General features: G+C 34.1%; 1 protein-coding gene across 1 annotated transcript in view; it reads right to left on the bottom strand.

Moving 5' to 3' along the window:
- IGF1 (insulin like growth factor 1) overlaps positions 1-20,021 on the bottom strand; it is a 57,751-nt gene extending 37,730 nt beyond the window's left edge. The window contains exons 1-2 of the mRNA XM_090143740.1: positions 19,713-20,021; positions 15,280-15,436 (exon numbers count right to left, since the gene is read on the bottom strand). Of these exons, the coding sequence (XP_089999866.1) occupies positions 15,280-15,436; positions 19,713-19,775 (220 nt within the window). The 5' untranslated portion in view covers positions 19,776-20,021. The remainder of the gene's footprint in view (positions 1-15,279; positions 15,437-19,712) is intronic.
- Positions 20,022-20,600: the final 579 nt, after the last annotated feature.

The raw sequence follows: 20,600 nt of genomic DNA, 5'->3' as shown, positions 1-20,600 counted from the left end.
ACTGTGATCTCACAGACTCTATCAGACCAACACAGTGCCTCTGAAGTGCTATACTGATACTCTAGGTACTAAAACAACAGAAGAGTTGCCAGATAACAACTTCTAGTATCTAGACACTCTGGGCTATGGGTAAAAGCAGATAGTCCCTGCTGTATGTCATTTGAAGGAAAGAACTTCACTCCCTTTACAAATACCTGGCAGCACTGAATTCTGTTTATCACCAGCCACTCGGCAATGAAAGCTATTTCTGGTCAGTGCTTTGCTGATGCACAGCGGCAGCTCTGGAATTTGTGCAGCTCTCAGGAATGAGGTGATTTTTACAATGGCAGCAGATGATGCTTTGGAAAGGTTCTTAGTTTTGAAGAAAAGGAGATGAAGATTACATTCTGAGCATCTGTTCTCCATTGCTTGTTGTTGTTGGGCCTAACCTATATGATGTTGATTTGGCTGTTTACTCATACCATTTACACAGCTCTGTAGGATTTCAATGGTGTTTGTTACTATGTGCATTTAGGTGCACTTTGTCCCAGTTGTGTTGTAAAAATTCAAGTTTACTCTTGTCATCAAAATGATTGGGATTAGCTTTCCTTCTAGCTGTTGATTCCTGATTATTGTTTGACTCTAGGCTTCTACTGTTAACACTGGCTAAACAACCTTTACATTCTTTCTCCCTTCTAAAAAATATAAAGAACTCATATTTCAAAATAAACCTCCTGATCTGCCCATTATTTAATATCTGACAGTTGAAATTTTAAGCTGCTGAATGCACACATAAAGCATTTTAAAAAGTGACACTGAGTTATTAGGTTATGAATTACACAATAACGTGATGTCAGTCTTCTGACTGGAGTCACAGTATTTAGCAATGTTGCTTGGACAGGAAAGTTCACACACAGAAGCCTGTCCAACAGTTCTAAGAATTTTATATCTTTTGAAGTATTTAATGTATTTCTTTATGTGTTAAAGCACTGGACTTCCAAACCCTTGTTTTGGTTTTCTGGTAATCTCAGTGAACTCAGGGTCATTGAATCGCATGCTTTCTCACTGGCTGCACTGAAATCAAGTGGCCAGCAGCTAAATTGCAATAGTTTAAATGTGGCTAAAATTATTTCAAAGAACATTATGACTCCGCTTTCAACATAGCATGCTTATATAATGGAAACTGAAGAGGGAGAAGTGGTTCAAAGAAAAGGTGGATTCTCTGTATTGATTCCCGTTCTGACTGTGTGGGACTTTCAGATTTTAACTGCCTATTTCATGCAGAATTTTTCTGTGATTGCAGTTATTTCAGTAAGAAGACAGACTGCTGTTATATAGAATTACATCGAAGTTTTCCTAACCATCTATATGTATTTTGAGACTATAAGAAATCAGCAAAATCGGCAATATAGAAATGACGCACTCTCTTTTCCTTTGTTTGAAAATGTCCAGACAAAGGCAGTTCTGGACTTAACAAACAAAACTGTATGTACCTGTTTAGGTTATTCAGAATAAACAGTTTTCCTAGTGTTGCTTACAGTACTGGTGATAAAGTGTGGTGGAAGCAGGAAAAAAAAACAAATTGTCACATAATGTGGATTTTTTTAAACCAGGTTACTGTCCATTGGCAGCCCAGGTTGATATGTGAAAAATATTTTATTCATATATGAGAACTGCAACGGTTGTCTCTGCTGACATTCATACTGTAAAATTATTTGAATGAATTCCCATCCTGTTGATAGTTTCAGAATATTAGCCATGAATGGATAAGCCTAATTTATGTTGTCGTTACTGGAGACAGGAAGTTACTTATTCCAGCTAAAGGCTTAGCTTGTAACTCCGAGAGGTGTTTCCATAACCACAGCACACTATGAATTTTTGCAAACAACCATAGGGCTTTTTTGTACTAACTTGCTTCAGCTTTTATATAGCTGCAAAGGTTTTATATTCTGTTTTGTTTTAAATGTATTCCTCTAAAATGAGATCTCTGGACCAATAGATTTCAATCAATTACAATTTTAGATGATTCTGCACAGAATTCTGTTTATCACCAGCCACTTGGCAATGAAAACTATTCCTGGTCAGTGCTTTGCTGATGCACAGCAGCTGCTCTGGAAATTGTGCAGCTCACAGGAATGAGGTAATTTCTGTTGCTGCAATGGCAACAGAAGAGGGTAATGATGCTTTGGAAAGATGCTTAGTTTTGAAGAAAGGGAGAGGAAGATTAGGTTGCTTTTGATTCTAAGTCTCTTGTCAAAAGTGCTTTGTTAGTTCAAGTAGAATGGGGCACATTTGCCCTGTAAAAAGGTGTAACTACGAACACAATTTTTATTAAAAAAACGGTAACATAATGTAAAACTCGTTGACCCGTGACCATGTAAAGTGACAAAATTAAGGTTAACATTTCCTGATTTTAAGGGATTTAAAGAACCACAGTTTCAGTCACTAGTTTTTTCATTAAGCTCTTCTGTTTTAGCGACCGTACATATTTAAAAATACATTCAATTTATACACTCCTACATTATTTGTGATTACACAAACTAATACTTAAAATAAACCCTGTGGATTTTCTTACTCTTTGTGATAGTGTATTTAACATTACTGTGATAAATTTAGCTATCAGATGCTCTCATTTCACTGGAAAATGATAAGTGCTTGGAATTTCAAAACAAGATCTCATCTGAACATCACTTCTTAAGAATTTTTAGAGATTTTTAATTACAGTTTTCAGTTTATAAGACAAACCAAACAATAAAATATGGATTGTCTCAAACTCCCTGCAATGATTATTACTTTTCTCACGTTCAGTCTTCATCCTATAATAATGTTTGTGATCCACATTCAAGCCTTGGCGTCTTGCAAATAAGGTTAGTAGAAAGGTAGCATTTATAGTCTTTATTAACCACTGTCTGTTCCAGAATGCTTCTTTTGAATACTTATTCAAATTCAGCCTTCATTATTTTTAGCTCACTTGGGAAATTATTAGCTTTCATCTGATGCCTCACATACTTATGCTAGAAATAAGAAGATTTCATACTAAGCGTATTAGTATGTTTCACGTCAGAGAGGAAGCTAAGTCATTATTCCAACTCTTATTTTAAAGGGCTGTCGATAGTGGTAGCTTTTTCACCAGCATTCAGTAAGTTCCATAACTGAACTAAGACAAGAAGGGAAGGAACCTGACTCCTGTTTCCAGAATCACTAAAATGACTAAAACCAAAGGTATTTGCCTAGAAGGGTTCTAAATAATTGTCTAGGACCATCTATCATTTATTTCAGTGGAAATTTGGGTGCATGCTTGCTTCTGAAAATCTCTTGAGTATCTATCTGCCACTTCAGTGCCTATTAAACTTTGTATATCTGCTACATATACCTTTAGGAGTCTTCCAAATTGTCACTGACTTTTAAGAGACTTATACCCTATTTTGAAAACAGGGTATAAACTATTTATTTTAAAAATAGAGCAACGCTTCTAAAATGTTTTGTCTCAGTCTTCTAGATTTAAGTATTTAGATGCCACAAAACATAGAACAGTTCAGACATTTCAACAAACATCTGAATAAATTGGTATTCTTAATAGTTTATATCATGTATAATGATGTAGTGGTAGATGAACTTTAAAATTACACTACAAAGCTCTCAGATTGATTTGCAGTGCAATTGCTGGATGTTAAAATGATTTTCTGATGTGTATTTTTCCTTTTCTAATCAGGCACAAGAAGCATCTATGGATTGCATAAGATAAATAATATTTACTATATTTATGATAAAGGGGGAAAAATATCAAAATTTCAGCTGTTGGCTCTTAGTAAAATCAGATGACTGGTTAGAAACCTGTGGGAATCCAGTCAAGGGAAAATATCTGTGGTCCAATGATGCTTATAGCCAAAAGGCCTAGGAAAATCAATGATCAGTGTTTTCTTAGGTGAATATGGATAACTCCTCAAATTAACTCACACTATCCTAACTTCACTGAGCCAAAGAAGTTAGCAGATAATCTTGAGTCCACTGATTCCTAATAGTGGATTGTAAAGTCAAAGAACTCCTGAACAAGGATTATTTAGTGTCACATACTAAAACAAAACAAAGCAAAATGAAAGAAAAAGTTGTTCATTTGTTTCTTAAGCTTTTTTATTTTTATTTTTATTTTTTTTGTATTTTGAGGATCAACTTTCCCAAACCAACATCTGGACTTGAACATCAGAATTTTAGAAAAAATACATGAGTGTTGTTTTATTATTTTTCCCTTCTCTGGTAACATATTTCTTCCTTCCTTATTATACTACATAACAGCTTTTCCTTGACAACCTTTCTCTTTTTTTTTTTCTGCAATGTGAAAGTGCAGATACATGCTTTTTTGATATTATATCCCTACAAAAATTAAAACCAGGTCCCTCCCACCTGTTTCATAAAGATAACTCAATCGGTTATTTGATTCTTGATAGGGGCTTAATGTCTGATTCATTCTAAAAATTCAGGTCATTTCACAGATCTGAGATTCACCTGTTCCATATTAGAATACAAATTTATGTTTGAAAAGAGCAGCAGACAATAAGAATATCACCATAAATACTTTTTGCTCATTTTCTAAATCTTCTTAGTGATAACAGGAAATAGTTTTCCTACTGCTTTCAGAAACTAAAATATGATTATGTAGCAAAAAAATTATAGTAGTTCACATAAAGTCATGAGGTACTGTTATAGAATTTTGTTCCATTCTTTGCAAAGCAAAAATATCTTCCTGTTATTTTTTGAATGAACACATTAGTTAGACTACTCCACTTTTTGAAATAATTGTATCTTGGGAAGCTATATTATAGCTATATTATATTATAGCTATATATATAGATATATTCTAGCTATATTATATAATATTATTATATTATTATTTGAGGGATATGGTTTAGTGAGAACTATTGGTGATAGGTGGATGGTTGGACTGGATGATCTTGTAGGTCTTTTCCAACCTTGATATTTCTGTGATTCTGTGATCTACTGTATCTAATTCCTTAAATAGAGACAGAATTTTATAAGTGTTTGAGTATATTATACAAGATCATCTGAGTATCTTATACAAGATCACCCTGCATGACTTTTAAATGTGGAAATCAATATATAATTGTGAAGTCAGAGAACAGTATATAAACAAGCACAGCCCTCATTTCTAACTATTTTCCCCAAAGTCAGCTAATTGGGAATGGCACAGCGCATAACTTCTCTGGTTTTTGTTTGTTTTTTTTTTATGCGGTTATCTGATTGCTTTAAAATATTTCAGATGAACAGTCTGTCAAAATCCAAACCACCTACTAATTCTTACTCTCCTAGCTGCTTTGGAAATTTTATCTGTTTCCAGTGATGTCATCACTCTAAAGGTCACAGAATGCAACTATCTTTGGAGTGGTCCTATAGAATTTCTGTATCATCTTGAGTGAAGGGAGAAACTCAAGTGAGGAAGGTAGAGGGGCACTGGGCTGTTGATTCAACTCAGTGAATGGCTAACTACTTCAGGAATATTTATTTCAGTTGTGTATTTGCTTTTATAGATGATCTTAAAACATCATGAGTAGTTATAAATTAAATCTTCAAACTATCTGATTTATCACTGAGTATCTCAAACCTTACTTGAGCATCATTCTGGTATCATCCTCCATCCTGGTACTTCATACATTTCAATGGAAAAATTGCTTCTTTAATGAGGTATGATTTCTGTGTTTAGATATCACTCTAGGTTTCAAATGTTGTTATTGTCTCTTTCTTAGAAAACTGCTGAGCCATGCACATTGATAGGACTAGGAATGAATCGTTGTGAATAGCAGTATTAAAAATTGCTTCATTTTTTGTTGCATGAATAGGTGCACTTTGTCTTAGTATGCAGGGAATAAAATATGAAGGAATATTACTTATTTTTCATAGAGTAAAATCATAGAATCATTAAGGTTGGAGAGACCTTTAAGATCATCTAGTCTCAAAACACATGCAAGATGCGTGTCTTTCAGCTGGAGATTTCAAGCTTTACTCGAATCTTACCAGGTTACCTACAATTGTGCTCATTTTCCAGAACATCGCTCACAGTAAGAAAAATCCAATTCCGACATGAGTGATCATCAGCAGTTAAGTTAGCAACAATATTTGATATGGATAAATAACAAGAGACAGAAGAAGCTATTCTTTTTGAGTTTCATGCTATGTAATGGATTGAATTGAATATAAATTCCTACTTGAATGTTTATTAGCAGACAACTACACACACAGCAATGATAAAGGCTACAAAATAAAAGTTAATGGCCAGAGCATAAAGGATAATAGTTTTGGCACTTACCCAATAAAGATGGGAAAATGCTTTTTTATTAGACCCTGGTAAATTCAGCAGTAAAATTATTGCTAATAGATTGCAGATAAAATGCTGCTTATAGGGTTTTATTTTTAATAGGAAATGTATTAGTACCATATTTTCATTATCAACACCACTCTTATTTACCTCTTATAGAGTACCCAGAGCGCTTCCTAAGGAGTAGTCTGACACCTGTCCTTTGAAGAATGTATTAAACCTATCTATTATGGGAAACCTTGAGGCAGAGAAAGGACAAGGGGCAGCCCAAGCTCGACACAACATCTCTGTGTTCCTTATGAGTGCACCTTAATTTAGGACTTAATGGAGAGTCCTTATTCAACTAACTTAAGCATGCAGTTGCCATAGCTTCCTTACTTAATTTAGAGAAGAAGGAAAGGTTTGTGCTATGGCATATCCATAATTTACAGAGAGCTCTGAAAGCTTCTGACTCCTTTCACAGATTGTAAAATGAGCTCAGTAATCTCCTAACTACAATATCTCATTTAAGAAACTGAGAGTAGATGGAGTGAATTTGAAAAAGAATCTCCTCGTGCATTGGATCAAGCTTTTTTAAATCTTAATCCTACAGAAAGGTTCAGTCTGTATGTGGATAAATGAAAAAGATACATTTGTCACAGATTGTCTAGAAATAACTTAATTTAAAAGAGACTTTTGTCTGAAAAGAGGCATAAGCAACAATAGAATCATCAATATAAGTAAATATGAGAGCCCTTCTAATACATCTATTCTTCTCCATATGAATCACAGAGGAATAACATCACCTACACCTCTATTCTCCCTTAAAAAGAAGAGAAAAGAAATCAGCAAGAAAAAACGTATATTTCTGAATTTGAAAATGTAAATATGGGCATAATGCAAATGATTTTAGTAATATATCTGTTTTCATTCAGTGCCCATTGATTTAGAATATAATGCCAGAAACAATTAGGAAAAAACATAAGTGTTCTAAAAGCAAGGATGAATGGTGTTTTTGGGTTTAATATTAGCTATATATTTCAGAAATAAACATGGCTTTTATTCAGAACATGTATTTGCCAATAATACATCTGATTAAAATAGGAAAATTAGACATACTATCAGTAGCTTGCTCCCAAATTACACAAGAAGAAATTAGATACATTTTCAGTAGCTTGCTCTCAAATCTCTTCAGTCTATGAGTCACCAGATTCTTCCTGCCAAACTAAATATGTCTGTGAAAGGCTGGAAACTTTAATGGAAAGAAACATAAAACTTGAAATACGTAGGAAAGTTTTTTCATGGAAGACCTGTTGACTAGTAATTCAGGAATTCAGGGGTTGTAGAAACAAATTATTACATCTTACTTGACTACAGCAATTTCAAGGTATGAAGTATATTCATTTTAAATTTGCTATGCTAACCTAAAATAGTTGTCCTTATTAGCTTTCGTGTAACCTGGAGTAATCAATAAAGAGTTACAAAAAAAAAGCTCTTAAGCTATTAAAAATTCATTGTAATAGTAGAAGCTTTTATCCAGTCATTTCGATGGCTCTGAGTTAAAAGAAAACTTCAGTATATTTAATGTAAGTCTGAAAAAAAATAACTCTACTGTAATTCAGGTGCCTTTTATACAGCACCATAAAACCATCAGAGCTACTTAGGAATGTGATCGTCTTTTCAGATTACAATTTCTTCTCATTACCATTTTCCCCACAACACTTACACTTTTCCTACCATTTAAAAATATTCTTTAAAATACTAAGATGTGAAGATGAGTTTGTGTGTGGAACTTAATATTCTGTCCATTGCCTTAGTAATAAATGGCTGTTAATGAACATTCTGTTGAAGTCAAAACAATTTTCAGCAGTATCTACTTTCCTTAGAAGCTGCTGCCTATAGTGGCTGACAGTATTAGTTTGGAGATTGAAATAGTTATGAAGTATTAGATTATTCATTTTCTGAAAGAAAACCATTTTGTTCACAGAGCTGGACTGAATCAGAATGGTCTGAGCCAACCCATTCTTTTTTCTGCTTACTCACAGCCTTGTGTAAATTTCTGCTCATCAAGAAACTGTGCCAACACTATAAACAAATAATTCTATATATACATATATATGTATAAAAGAACAACATACAGTTTCAGGCTTGGGAGTAGGCCATAGTTTTCTACAGAAAGTGCTTTAACAGGATGCTTTCTCTACTCCTACACTTACATGGGCACATAAGAAAGTGAAAGGGTCTTCTTTGGCAGTCATTCTCTTACTCTGTAGCAGTTACATTTCATAGATGACAAAAAGAGATCACAGATGAATTTCAAAAATAAGATGGGAAATAGATACATTACCTGAAGAGTCAGAAAAGAGAAAGATGAGCCCTATCAGGTATAACTTGATATTATTTCTTTGATACAGAGCTGTTCTAGTTTTTACTAACAAAGGATTTGGTATAAGGTAAATGAATAAGTTACACTGTCTTTTAAGAGCACTAATAACGCATTAGATTTGACTGTACTGGATACAGTTAGAATACACAAGTGTCTAAAACTTGCGTCCGCTTCAGATTCAGACTTGCTTAAGGAATCCAAAACGATTTTCTAAGGAATTTCAAAATAATTTTCCAGGAATTGGCATAGGAGAGGCAATCAGCAATTTAAACTACAAATTGTTCAGATAAATTTGGCAAGATAAGCTCACCTGTCTAATACTTAAAGATTCTGAAAAGATAATATTTCACATTTCTCATTTTAATGAAGTAAGATAATTGATATTTCCTATTATTCTGAAAGTTGTGGGTTAAACAGTGTCTAATGTATAGTATTTTATTTGAAATAGGCAACTTTTGCATACAGTGACAATGTAAAATTTTCTATTGGTTGGAATTACACACTGATCAGCATATGTTGCTTCCCTTTGAAGACTGTGCCTTGTTAAAGTTTTTGTTTTTGGAACTTCATTTACTAATGCAAAAATGAAATGTGCTTGTCACTTAACAATTAAACCCACTACTTGTGCTGTATCTTGAATAGTAACTTTGGATTAAAAGTACCACACACACACACACACACAAAGTATGAATTGAAGGCCTTTTCTTCTTTTTGACATGGAAGATCCTGCAATTATTACAGGGATAAATTGAATGTAAAATATTCAGTTGTGCGTGCTCCTTTTTTGGTACTAATTTTTAGAATGAGAAATGAATTTACTGTCGGTACCCCTTTCATTTGCGGTCGTATTTTTGATCAGTTAAACCTGTGTCATAGGCAAATGTTGCATTTGAGTATAATTTTATAAATAATTTCAGAGGCATTCTTTTTCAGAAAAGCTCTGAAATGAAAATAGCTTTAAGTCTACTTGATTTTCAGTGGGTGTGAGAGAGTTGTGAACAGATGTGTAAGAGCTAAAATGCCAAATAAGCTTTAGAGAAATGGCTGTATAAACTTCCTTCTTTGAATGAGAACTTGGTATAGATTACCCTAGATGCTCAAGTAGTTAATGGAAGAGGTTTTAATTAAGAGTCTGTGTTTCTGATAAAGTGAATAATTTGCTTTGCAACAGTTCCTGCTGTTGATCAAATACTGAGAATTCATTATTAATACCAGACAAATGAAGATGTCCACATGCAAAGTTTTGGCATAAAATATATGCCAGAACTGAAGTCAGTGAAGGGTTTTTTCTTGGTATTTAAGATTCAGTGGAAAAGTAAGAGGGGCATCTATGCCAAGAATAAATGCAGGTTTTGCCAAGTGCTTCTTTGAGTGATTTTATCCAACATGAGACTAAACATTGTATTAAATATACATATAGATAACTGCAGATGAGGAATCAAATTTCAAATAACAGCTTTCTGTGATTTGAGACCAAATTTGAAACTTTGTCTAGTGCATAGATAAAGGCAAAAATAAAATGTACTAGCATTCTCCATGTCTAACACCTAATAAGGACATATGTAAATTGAACTTCTGAAAAAACTATACTTATTGGCTTTAGTAACTAGGACTTATCTCATAGATGTTTCAGCATAACTTTTGATCAATGGCTTGCTTCCGCCCTACTCAAAATTATAATTACTACTCCAGTCTCTCATGGTGAAAAGACTGAAAGGTAATGGAATTCTTGGGGACAGAAGAAGAACTAGTTGTAAAGGAGACTTGTACATACAGTCTAACTTTAGTCTATGCTAAAAGCTAAATCCTCCCAGACTCGCTCTCTCATCTATGGATAGAGAAAGAAGAATCTCTATTTCTATTATTAAAGAGGTAGTTTAAGAATATTAACCTCACTAAACTAAGGCTAGCCTTTTTGAGCACCTTCCAGTCATTCTTAACAAGGTAAATAAGAGCAAAATTATCTTAAAGACAGGCTTAATTTCAGAGAATTTACATGATGATTTTTACACTGGGCAACATAGCATACTCCGAATATCAATCAGTTATTTGACTGTCCAGTGATACTACTCTGGAACTCCAGCTGTCTTTTGTTTTACAAAGGTGTGTCAGTAATTGCATCTATAGTTCTGGTTCCCTGAGCACTGACACTCTGGTCTTGGCTGAATTGCACCTTAGCTCCTTTCCATGCTACAACTCCCTTGTAAGATGTAAGGAACCTGAGGATAAAGAGGGAGGAATAGACTGAAATATTCCATGGATGCAGGATGTGGACATGGATGGGGCATGTAGCCAAACCAAGGAACTTAAATTAAAAACACTCTCAGATCTTGCTGAGTGGACATAGCCAAGACAACTAATATTTTTTTATGTTAGTCTAAGACTGTCACTGACACTGTGAGCTCTATGTCCACCACAACTTTTCAGCACTCCATTTCTGTTCTGGTAACATTACAGTTTCTTTCAATCAGGGACACAGAGAGGAGCTAGTGACTCATAGTTCCTACAGATATGGAGTAGTTAAAGATTCACACTTGTAATATAGAAGCCTGTGCTAGGTCATTCTCCATTCTCTGAAGAATATGAGACAAACTATGTGCTGTCAGGTTTCTAAATTCAGTTCCTCCTTTTCCGTGCAAATGATGCTTTAGTAGATTCAGAAGACTCATTTTTATTCCTGAAGTTGATACTCTGTGCTATAACACCAAATTACTGTTGTCACTGAACCTGGACTTTAGAGGTTGGAACGATCGAAAGCATCCAAAGAAATAAGAAAGCCACTTCTTCATTGGCATTTGCATATACTGTTAGCCAAACTACTATCCATGTAATGGGAAAGGAAAATGCATATTTTCAAAAGAGAAGAAACTACTTCTAAAAGCAAAGTGCACTTGCTGTTTTTTTTGGGTGTGTGTGTTTTTGTGTTTTTGTTTTTTACCTTAGAAAACAACATGAGCTAGAATGAATGTTTGTCCATTAAATCCAATCAAATTCAACTAACATGAAAAAAAAAAGAATATTTTGTTTTATTTTTTTGACTAGTGTAAGAAGTAAATGCTTGTGATAAGACTGGACTATTTCAAACAGATTTTTCCCCCTCCTGGGTTCTGTTTTCCATTCATTTCCCCTAATTCATTCAGTACTCTCAGTTTTTCCTACATATTTAATTTCAGCATTGTTTTGTAATGGCACAGTAGACCTTTCTAGGCACTAATGTTCAAATAAACACAACAGGCATCCCATTTTGCTTCATGACTGTTAAACACAGAGTTTTTGAGGACTGAGAAGTGTTAACTGAAAGTTATATCTAGCTTGTTTCTAGCCACTTGTTTTCTTTGGGAGGTTCAGCTCCAAGGAACGTCAAGCTGTGGCCAGGCTCCCTGTTTATTGACTTCTCCTAGTATAAGCTGGTGCATGGGAACTTCAACAGAAGTTCCAGAAGTTCAACTAAAGAGACATTGCTAGACACAAGACGGCAACAAACTTCACTAGTGAATCATAGTAGGGAAGAATCTGCTCAAGAAACAGTTCTGGCTGTGGTGACTGAGAGACAAAACAGATACTCTATTTCAGGATTTGTGCAGTGTTCTCCCCTAAATAACTTTAAAAAAATACTCCTTGCCAATCCACCTCTTGAAGAACATGAGTTTTAAAAACACCTTTTGACTTCCTCTTGAAGTCAATACTTGTCTTCGTGTGTAGTAAGCAGCTCAATCATCTCTTCAGAAGCTGTAATGAATTTCATTTTATAGCTAGGAAATTAGTTTTCATGAGCAGAGTATACAAAGAAAAAAACTTTATTCCAGTCCTAGCAAGAGATGTCGTTATATAGTTGTGGAGTAGTCTTTCAACATAAAGTATCACAATTAATTCTATCTTCATTTCCACCCATAATTTCCAAGGAATAGTCAGAAGCTTTGACCTTGAATCTGAACCAGGAGATCCACCTCAGCTAAAAGGTACATTTCAAGTCTCTCGTGAAGAAAATCTTCCCACCTACCCTCAGAGCTATTTTGTGAGCAATTTAAAGACAAACATAATCACTGATTATGCATCATATTAAGGAACAAGAAGATGAGAATAGAGGGCTTAATATACAATTTAAATTGACATCCTCTTCACTGTAAAAGAAAAAAGTTCACTGCATTTTTACTTCTGCAAATCATGTAGTCTTCTTAAATGTACTGTTAGATTGAGCAACATTTAAACTTCCAATAATATGTTGCATTCTGAAGTACAGTTGATATGAGGTTCTGAAGCTGTTTTACCAAAGAACTTACTATATTTTTTATTATACTTTAATAAATAAGAGGAAGAACACTAAAACAGATTAAATGGCTTCCTCATGAATCAATAGTAGAGTCAGGCATGGGATACACATTTCTTGGCACCCAAGGGCCAGGTATTAACTTTATAAATTTCTTGTTGTGGTTTCTTAATTACAACAGTGTAAGACTTTACTAAAACACATTGGCCATTCATTTGTAAAATCTTCTATGTAAAATCATAGTCTTTCACACACGATAAAGTAGAACTTAATGGTGTCACCAGTTATACTAATTTCAAGTGAAATCTTAGAATGTAAGCACACAAGAAAGAAAACTAGAGAGGAAGCCTCTACTGATGCCAGACAAAACTCAAATTGCAAGGGTTATGAACTCCTTTAAAACTTCTGAAACCCATCCTGTTATTTTAAAGAAAGGGCCATCTAGCTCAGGGACTTTTGAGATTGGAAACAGGTGTAATTTTCAAACAACTGAGATTGAAAGCAAAGACAATTTTTTTTCTTTTTTTGCTGATAGTTAGCATTTGACATATATTTTTACCTTGAGCAACACAATAATTGCACAGAAATGTTGTCTGATTATTTGGCAGTAGCAGCCACTCTTTCAGGAAGCAAGTGTGATAGTTCTCTGAACAAGCAGCATTTTGCCGGGAGCCAAATGACTGGAAAAATGCCCAAGATACACACACACTTAAAAAAAAGAAATAAAAGCTATGCTGTTCTAACAATAAAGTAAATTGTCTGATTGTTTTTTGATGTAGAAAAAAGAGGAGAATAAGAAAGTCTTCCTTTGAATTCCTTCAAATCACAAAGGGAAAGCATATGTATGCTACTCAAATAGTCCATTAAGAGTAACTTGTCTGCTGATGATTGTAATAGATTGTGGTGTCTAAGTGAACAAATAAAGAACTGGTAGAAAAATGAAAATTTCTTTCAAGTGCTTTAATGAATTACTGTGCATATATGAAACTAAGGCTTTCATATTCAAAGGGTAAACTTTAACGAATGTCTGAAGAAAAAAAATGAAAATGTCAGCAATTTGTATGTAGAGGAAATCCAGATTTTCTGTAAAGTCAAGGTCTAAGAATCTGGATTTCCCCAGTTCTATTTTTATTTCAAGCAAGGAGATAAATTTTGAAATCAATAAATCCATGAGTAGAGATGAATAGGAATGGTATAGGGGGAAACTGATCAGAACTAAAGTGAAATCTTGGAAGGCAAGAATTATTGGGATAAAACAAGGATTGAAAAAGTTTCTAAAAAAACTGTAGACTTTGCAAAGGATATAAAAAATATGTAGGAAAATAAAAACAACCTTCAGTTAGATTCTTGTCTTTATAGCCTAACCACTGCATATTTCCTTCTGTTAGTTATATCCTTGTTTGGAAAGGGAACTGAGGCCCTGAAAGACAGGTAGCTTCAGACAAGAATAGTCTGGGAAATTATTTTAGAAGTAAGCACTAATTTCAGAGGCTCTACAAGCACAATTCCATCCCTGTTTTGAATTTATATATATTCATGAATCAGTTCAGAATGAACATACCCCTTACTAAAAGTTTCCTTAACCTTATGGCATTTGAGTAGCAAGAGCTGAAAATTGGAAGTAGACTTCTATTATTTATATGTTGCGCATTTTTGATCTTGATGGCAAAGGTATTGTGATGTTTATTTTCCAAGTATAGATCTTGCTCCAAAAAGTTACTTGAGTACTAATATATGCACTCTGTTACACACTTAATCTTATCTATTATCTGTACTGGAAATATTCTTTATTATCTCACCATGAAAGCATTTTCCTTCACCTGTACTTAACTTATGTAGCATGTGGATACTTGGATGAGTACTTTTCTGCTTGCTGCCTTCCAGCTTTTCCTTTTTTTCAAACCAGATGTTGAAGATTTGTGTGCTTTTAATATGACACAATGTGTACTTAAACTGTTTACGAATAGTCTGACATAATAGGTACGTGCAGTTCTGCCCTGTGAATATCTTGGGTCCAGTGTGTCCTTTCATTCCCTTATTTTTAGTGGCAGGTCAGGAGAAGTAATAACATAGCAGGTGTGGTAGCAGCTGGTAAGTAGTTAAAAACAGTAATATGCCTGAAAAGTAACCTTCATCAAAATCTCAGAGAGCTGAATATAGGAACATATTTATTCTTAACTGAGATTTAATGGTCATTGAAGGCTTGGGCATCTCTGAGATCGAGGATACTAGTGGTACCTGGCAGCCTGGTTGGATAATTCCTATGCTTGCTTAAAGCAGTTGCAAACTCTAATGGATGACATGGAAAAACTTAGCAGTTGAATGTAAGGGTTGACTTACTGAAGTAGAAGCCTCTGTCTCCACATACGAACTGAAGAGCATCAACCAGCTCAGCACCACACAGTGTTTCTGGGCCAGCAGCAGCAGAACTGGTTAAGGTAAGCAAACACAGGGCAAGGTAGAAGAAATGAATGTAGGACACAGTGTGCATCTTCACCTGCCAAGGAAGGAAAAGTACTGTGTCAGTTTCCCAACAGAGTCCTAAAAAAAAAAGAATCCTGCACCTGTATAAACTGATAGCGCATATGTACTGTAATTTGTTAGACAATATATGCATATCAGGATAGGCTGCAATCTACATATTCTAGCCTTAACATTTGGTAAACTGATGACTTAATCTAACAAGTACTCTTGGTTCACACCCACATATAGTTAGAAAACCTTGCAGGAATTATGATTAATAGTTGCTCTTTTTAGAGAAGGATATGGAATAGTACTATAGAAAGATGAAGAAACCCAGGAAGCCTGGAATAGTTAGGGTAAGGAAGACTGGACAGCCTTATGTTGTTTGTTTGTGACCAGGTAGGCTAATAGGGAAAATAACAGCTGTCTGTCAATGCACTGGGTCATGTGGAAATGGTATATAAGAGCTATTTAAACTTAAAAACAACAGTGCTGTCATAAGAATAAATGGCTGTTAACTAGATGAAAGGAAATTTTGCCCAAGAGGAAAAAAATATATTATTAGAACTCTGTGGTTGTCCAGACACTTTACAAATGAAAACATTAAGACAAAATAAAAAAGTGTTTCAAGATAGAACTTGCTGAAGTTACTGAAGAGATTGTATGGGACCTTCTATAATTGGGGACTACATTCAGTGACTCTTCCAGTCTTCTGTTACAAGCAAGTTAACATTTGGAAACATCCAAGAAATTCAGAGGAGAAATAGTGAAGATTTTTTTTGTATTTGGTACAAATACAGCAGATATGTTTTCTCTATCTACTTAGTTCAAGTTTGGCTATGAGGTATAAATACAGGTGATGAATGTTTCCTCACACTTGGATGCAAAGTCTTTTTTTCCCAGACTTAAGGTTGAAGTATGGTTGATCCTCAGTGGGTGTAAATTTGCACAATTGCATTTTGTCTACTTCCTTTAGTATCACTTAATATCAACAGAAGATCTTACTCAACACATCATTTTTTTAAGTCCTAGGAAAATCTATTTCAATTTAGTATCAGAACAGTGAAGAATGTGCTTAATGCATTTTCTGACCTGATTTAGATCATTTGACAAAAATGCTATCTTCAAAGGGTGTAAACCTGCATTTAATTTCATTCTATTGCAAGGTTAATTTTAGTATTTCAGTCAGGTAAGAGGTTATTAATCTTTCTTTTATGTACAGTTAACCTTGGCTTAAAACTTCCTTACATTAGCAACTGGAGTAAAAAAGTAGTATTTCCTGAAGTTTCTCTTAGGGACTCGTTCCTCTTATTTTTTCACTGGACTTCTGAAAAACTGATGAAACTGTCTATTGTCTGGTCATACGAGAGCTGATCCAGTGGGGTATTGAGCCTTCTCTCATTTAAGTCAATAATTTGTAAGTATTCTTTTCTTCTTGGCAAGAGATCTTAGCATCTTGCTGGATGAGTCCCCTATTTCAGCTTAAGTCAAAGCTGAGTAAGAAAAAAGTCTATAAATAAGTCAGAATGTACCCCTCTGTTTTTCCTGATAATATTTCCACTGCGAAAATAACAAGCAAATCTAAATCCCAGGTTATCTCATGAAAACTAAAAATAATTATTTTCCCATTCACAACAGTCTTTAGCCAACTTTGCCATGGAAAAACCAACAAGTTTTTTTAATGCATGGACATGACTTCAGTGGCAGATGGAGGAAGATCACATTATAAATGAATGATAACACATGGCATTCTTTCCTGTAATTATTCCATATCTTAAAAACATTAACTTCTTTTTTCCCTTGCCATATTTTTTAATTTTTAAGAGTAATGTTATGCACCTGTGGTTTAAGATGGTTTCTAGTTCTGAGGAGGTAAAGCAGAAAGCTGTTCAGCACACAGGCTGAGAAGGCAGAAAGACATTATAAATACAAGAACGTTATGTATTTAACAGTTTGTTCTTGTGTAATATTTGGGCCAGAAATAAATATAAATCTTAGACATTTAACAATTTTGTATTTTTCAAGACTTTTCAGCTGGGTTACATTTTAAGATAAATATCAGCACTAGACTACAACAAAACAGATTATCTACTGTTTTTCCTTTACTGGAGGCCAAAAAGGCTGCACAGAATAAACCACAGAGAATTTCTACACTTTATCTCCAAATTTAAAAGCAGTCAAATACTTGCAAACAAGTAAAAACTTTGGAAGAGAGAAAAGATCAACATGTTTCTGGGACTCAATTACTTTTTTAATTAAATGCTGTTGTGTCAAAACTAATTCCAAAACATAGTTTAAGACTTTAACTATACTTCATCAATTTAATTAAATACAACATTAGTTGATTCAATATGTTCATAGTTAAATCACAGTTCCCATTATTTCTAAGGAGAATAGTCTTAAGAAAATACAGTTATAATCCAATATTGCTTCAGGTCCTTTGCAAACAGGCAGAGTTCTTACAATGTCCCCAGTTTCACTAGAAAGTTGAGACTTTAAAAGAAAATGCATTGGCATGTGGGTGGGGTTTATTGAAGCATCTAATTACATTTGGAAATTGAATACAGGTTCAGGATGAGCCTGGTTAAACACTTCTTTTGGTTGCATAGAATGACTGACCATATTTTCACAGCTGGAATTTCCTCTTCTTTTTTTTTTCTTTTTTTTTTTTTCAGTAAAATAACCAGCTTTTGCTGCATTCCTTTTTTAATAGTCCAGAAGAGTGGCACCACAGAAGAATGTCATATATGAACACTCTACATCTCTTTTACATGTTAAATCTTCTATATAAGTCCACTTCTTCTAACAAGCTATCAGTTGGCACAGTTTGTGCATAGGAGTTCTTCACATGCTTGGTCATTTTAATAACATAATGACATTCATAATAATTATAAATATCTTGATGTGAGAAAAAATTCTTATGGATAGTATATGCTATAAGAAAAAAAAAGTTATATTCATTTTGCTACATAGTTTTTGGATCTAATTACCAACTCATAGTAAAAGTTTACAATTAGCATTTAATAACAGTATCCCCTAGCACTTATTATATATAAAGCATATGTATTTCAGGATGGATCAAGGTTTAAATACTGCTAATTTTGTTTTAAAAAAATCAGAGCTACATCTTAACCTAAATCAATATGCTCCATTGATTCCAAGGAAGCTTGGCAGGATGCATCAGCTGAAGAACTAGCACATTACTTTTATGTCTCTTAATGCTTTGCTCAACACTTAAAAAAAATACATCTTCACCTTTCAAGTAGATTGGAAAGGATGCCCATTTGTACATTAAGAGAATGGTTTTATCCACTGCATTTACAGACTTGCTCTTCTGAATCACATTAAGGAAGGGAGTAAGTCTCTCTAAAAAAATAATTAGGCCCTAAACAATTAAAACAAGAGAATTCTGTCAACTGCATAAGTGTGCTTCAAGCCACTAAAGAGAATAAGTTCTTGAAGGATATAAATTTGTTGATAATGGAAAGTTGAACAAGAGCCAATTGACAGAAACAGAGGTCAATGCACATACTGAAGCCAAATTTACCTAATGACAGCTTATATTAATGACTAGAAATTCTAGGGTCATAACATGAAACTTCATATGCAAACTTTCATGAATCAGCCCTCCCTACAAGAAAAAAACTTGGAGAAGAACATGTAGGAGAATTTCCATTTTCTTTATACACAATTGCTTGAGCTATACAAATATGCAAGGTCAGCAAGAGTTGCAGCTGGGTTCTAATGTAAAAAACAAACAGAACTTCACATTTACTTTTAACATATGAAAGCAAAAAAACAAGCAAATGCAACAGTGCTGCCAGAAAATTGCTGCAGTGACAACATCCCTTAAAAGTTTCTGTGTGAAAGCATGAAGATTTTATCTCTAACTGTGTTTAACAAAACTACAGAAACTTAACATGTGTACAATGCCCATTTTCCTATAAAAATCTGCACCTGCAGAAAACAGCTAAAAGTTCTTGTACAGCAGCATTAATTAACAATATAGACAATGATGTAGTTGGACTATTTAATAATGACATAACTGAAATATTGTGAAGTTCTCTGAACAGAAGTGACATTTAAGACAGGTATCTGCAATACTTTACCCTTATACTTATCTATGTAATTGCAACTATTACATACAACCATTTTCCAGATCACATTAAATTGCATGTTCAGCAATTTAGAAATAATTCTCAATACTAAAATAATGCTATTGAAAAGTGCACATACTCTTCAAAGCAGAAGCAGACAACACACAGTAAAATAAAACCAAAAAATTATTTGAAATAGTAATAAAGATTTACCTTCAAGAAATCACAAAAGCAGCACTTAACTAATTGTGTTGAAAGACTGTTGATTTTTTCCATTGCTTCTTAAAAGTGCAAAGTCTGGAAATGAATTTGTTAGCAGTAATGATGAGAAAAAAGAAATCCAGAGAGATGTGAGATGTTGAGAGCAATGTCACATTTCAATATTGAGGACTTTATTCCATTGCGCAGGCTCTATCTGCTCTGATTTTAGCAGTGACAGTGAGATTTAGCAAACAGAAGAGGGATTTAGAGAAAATCCTCACATTTATCTACATTACACAGACACTGTAGACAGGAAACAGCTGGGGGAGCATTTGCCTTCTCTCTCTCTCCCTCTTCTGGCAAAGTTACCGAGTAAGGACTTTTTTGGGCATGGTGACAAATAACATCATACCTTTGCATTTTAAAACTAGAGCACAGAAGCATATTTTTTCCCCTTTAAAAGAATGTGAATTAGTGACTGAGGGGTTAGCAGACAAAAAAGCTTACGCTGCCACGGAAAATAAGAGAATGTATTCTGGTTAACTTTCGGGTGGCTATGTGTATATTTGCATTCTTGTGTGTATGTGTCTGCTTTTCAAATAGACAAAAACCTCCATAGGTAAAGGCATCGTCTGTATACCTTTATATTCCTGTGTACATCTGTGCACATTTCATTCATGCAGAGACACAGGTATTTTATTTATTTCATTTATTTTAACCTAGAGAGACAGGCAGACAGTTTACTTTGTTTTAAGTGCATCTTTACGTTATTAAACTTGGCACGCCTACATGCTGACTAACAATTAAAACCTCTGACTCTCTGTGCTATTAACCCTAAAATAGCAGTTTGGCATTTGCTAAAAGTAAAAGAGTTGTTGAGCACTGCTTGTAAATAGGGCA

Source organism: Phasianus colchicus, chromosome 1 (assembly GCF_987193195.1).
Source record: "Phasianus colchicus chromosome 1, bPhaCol1.hap1.1, whole genome shotgun sequence".
In the NCBI taxonomy this organism is placed as follows: Eukaryota; Metazoa; Chordata; class Aves; order Galliformes; family Phasianidae; genus Phasianus; species Phasianus colchicus.
The sequence above is the reverse complement of the archived record's forward strand: the minus strand, read 5'-3'. Positions and strand labels throughout refer to the sequence as shown.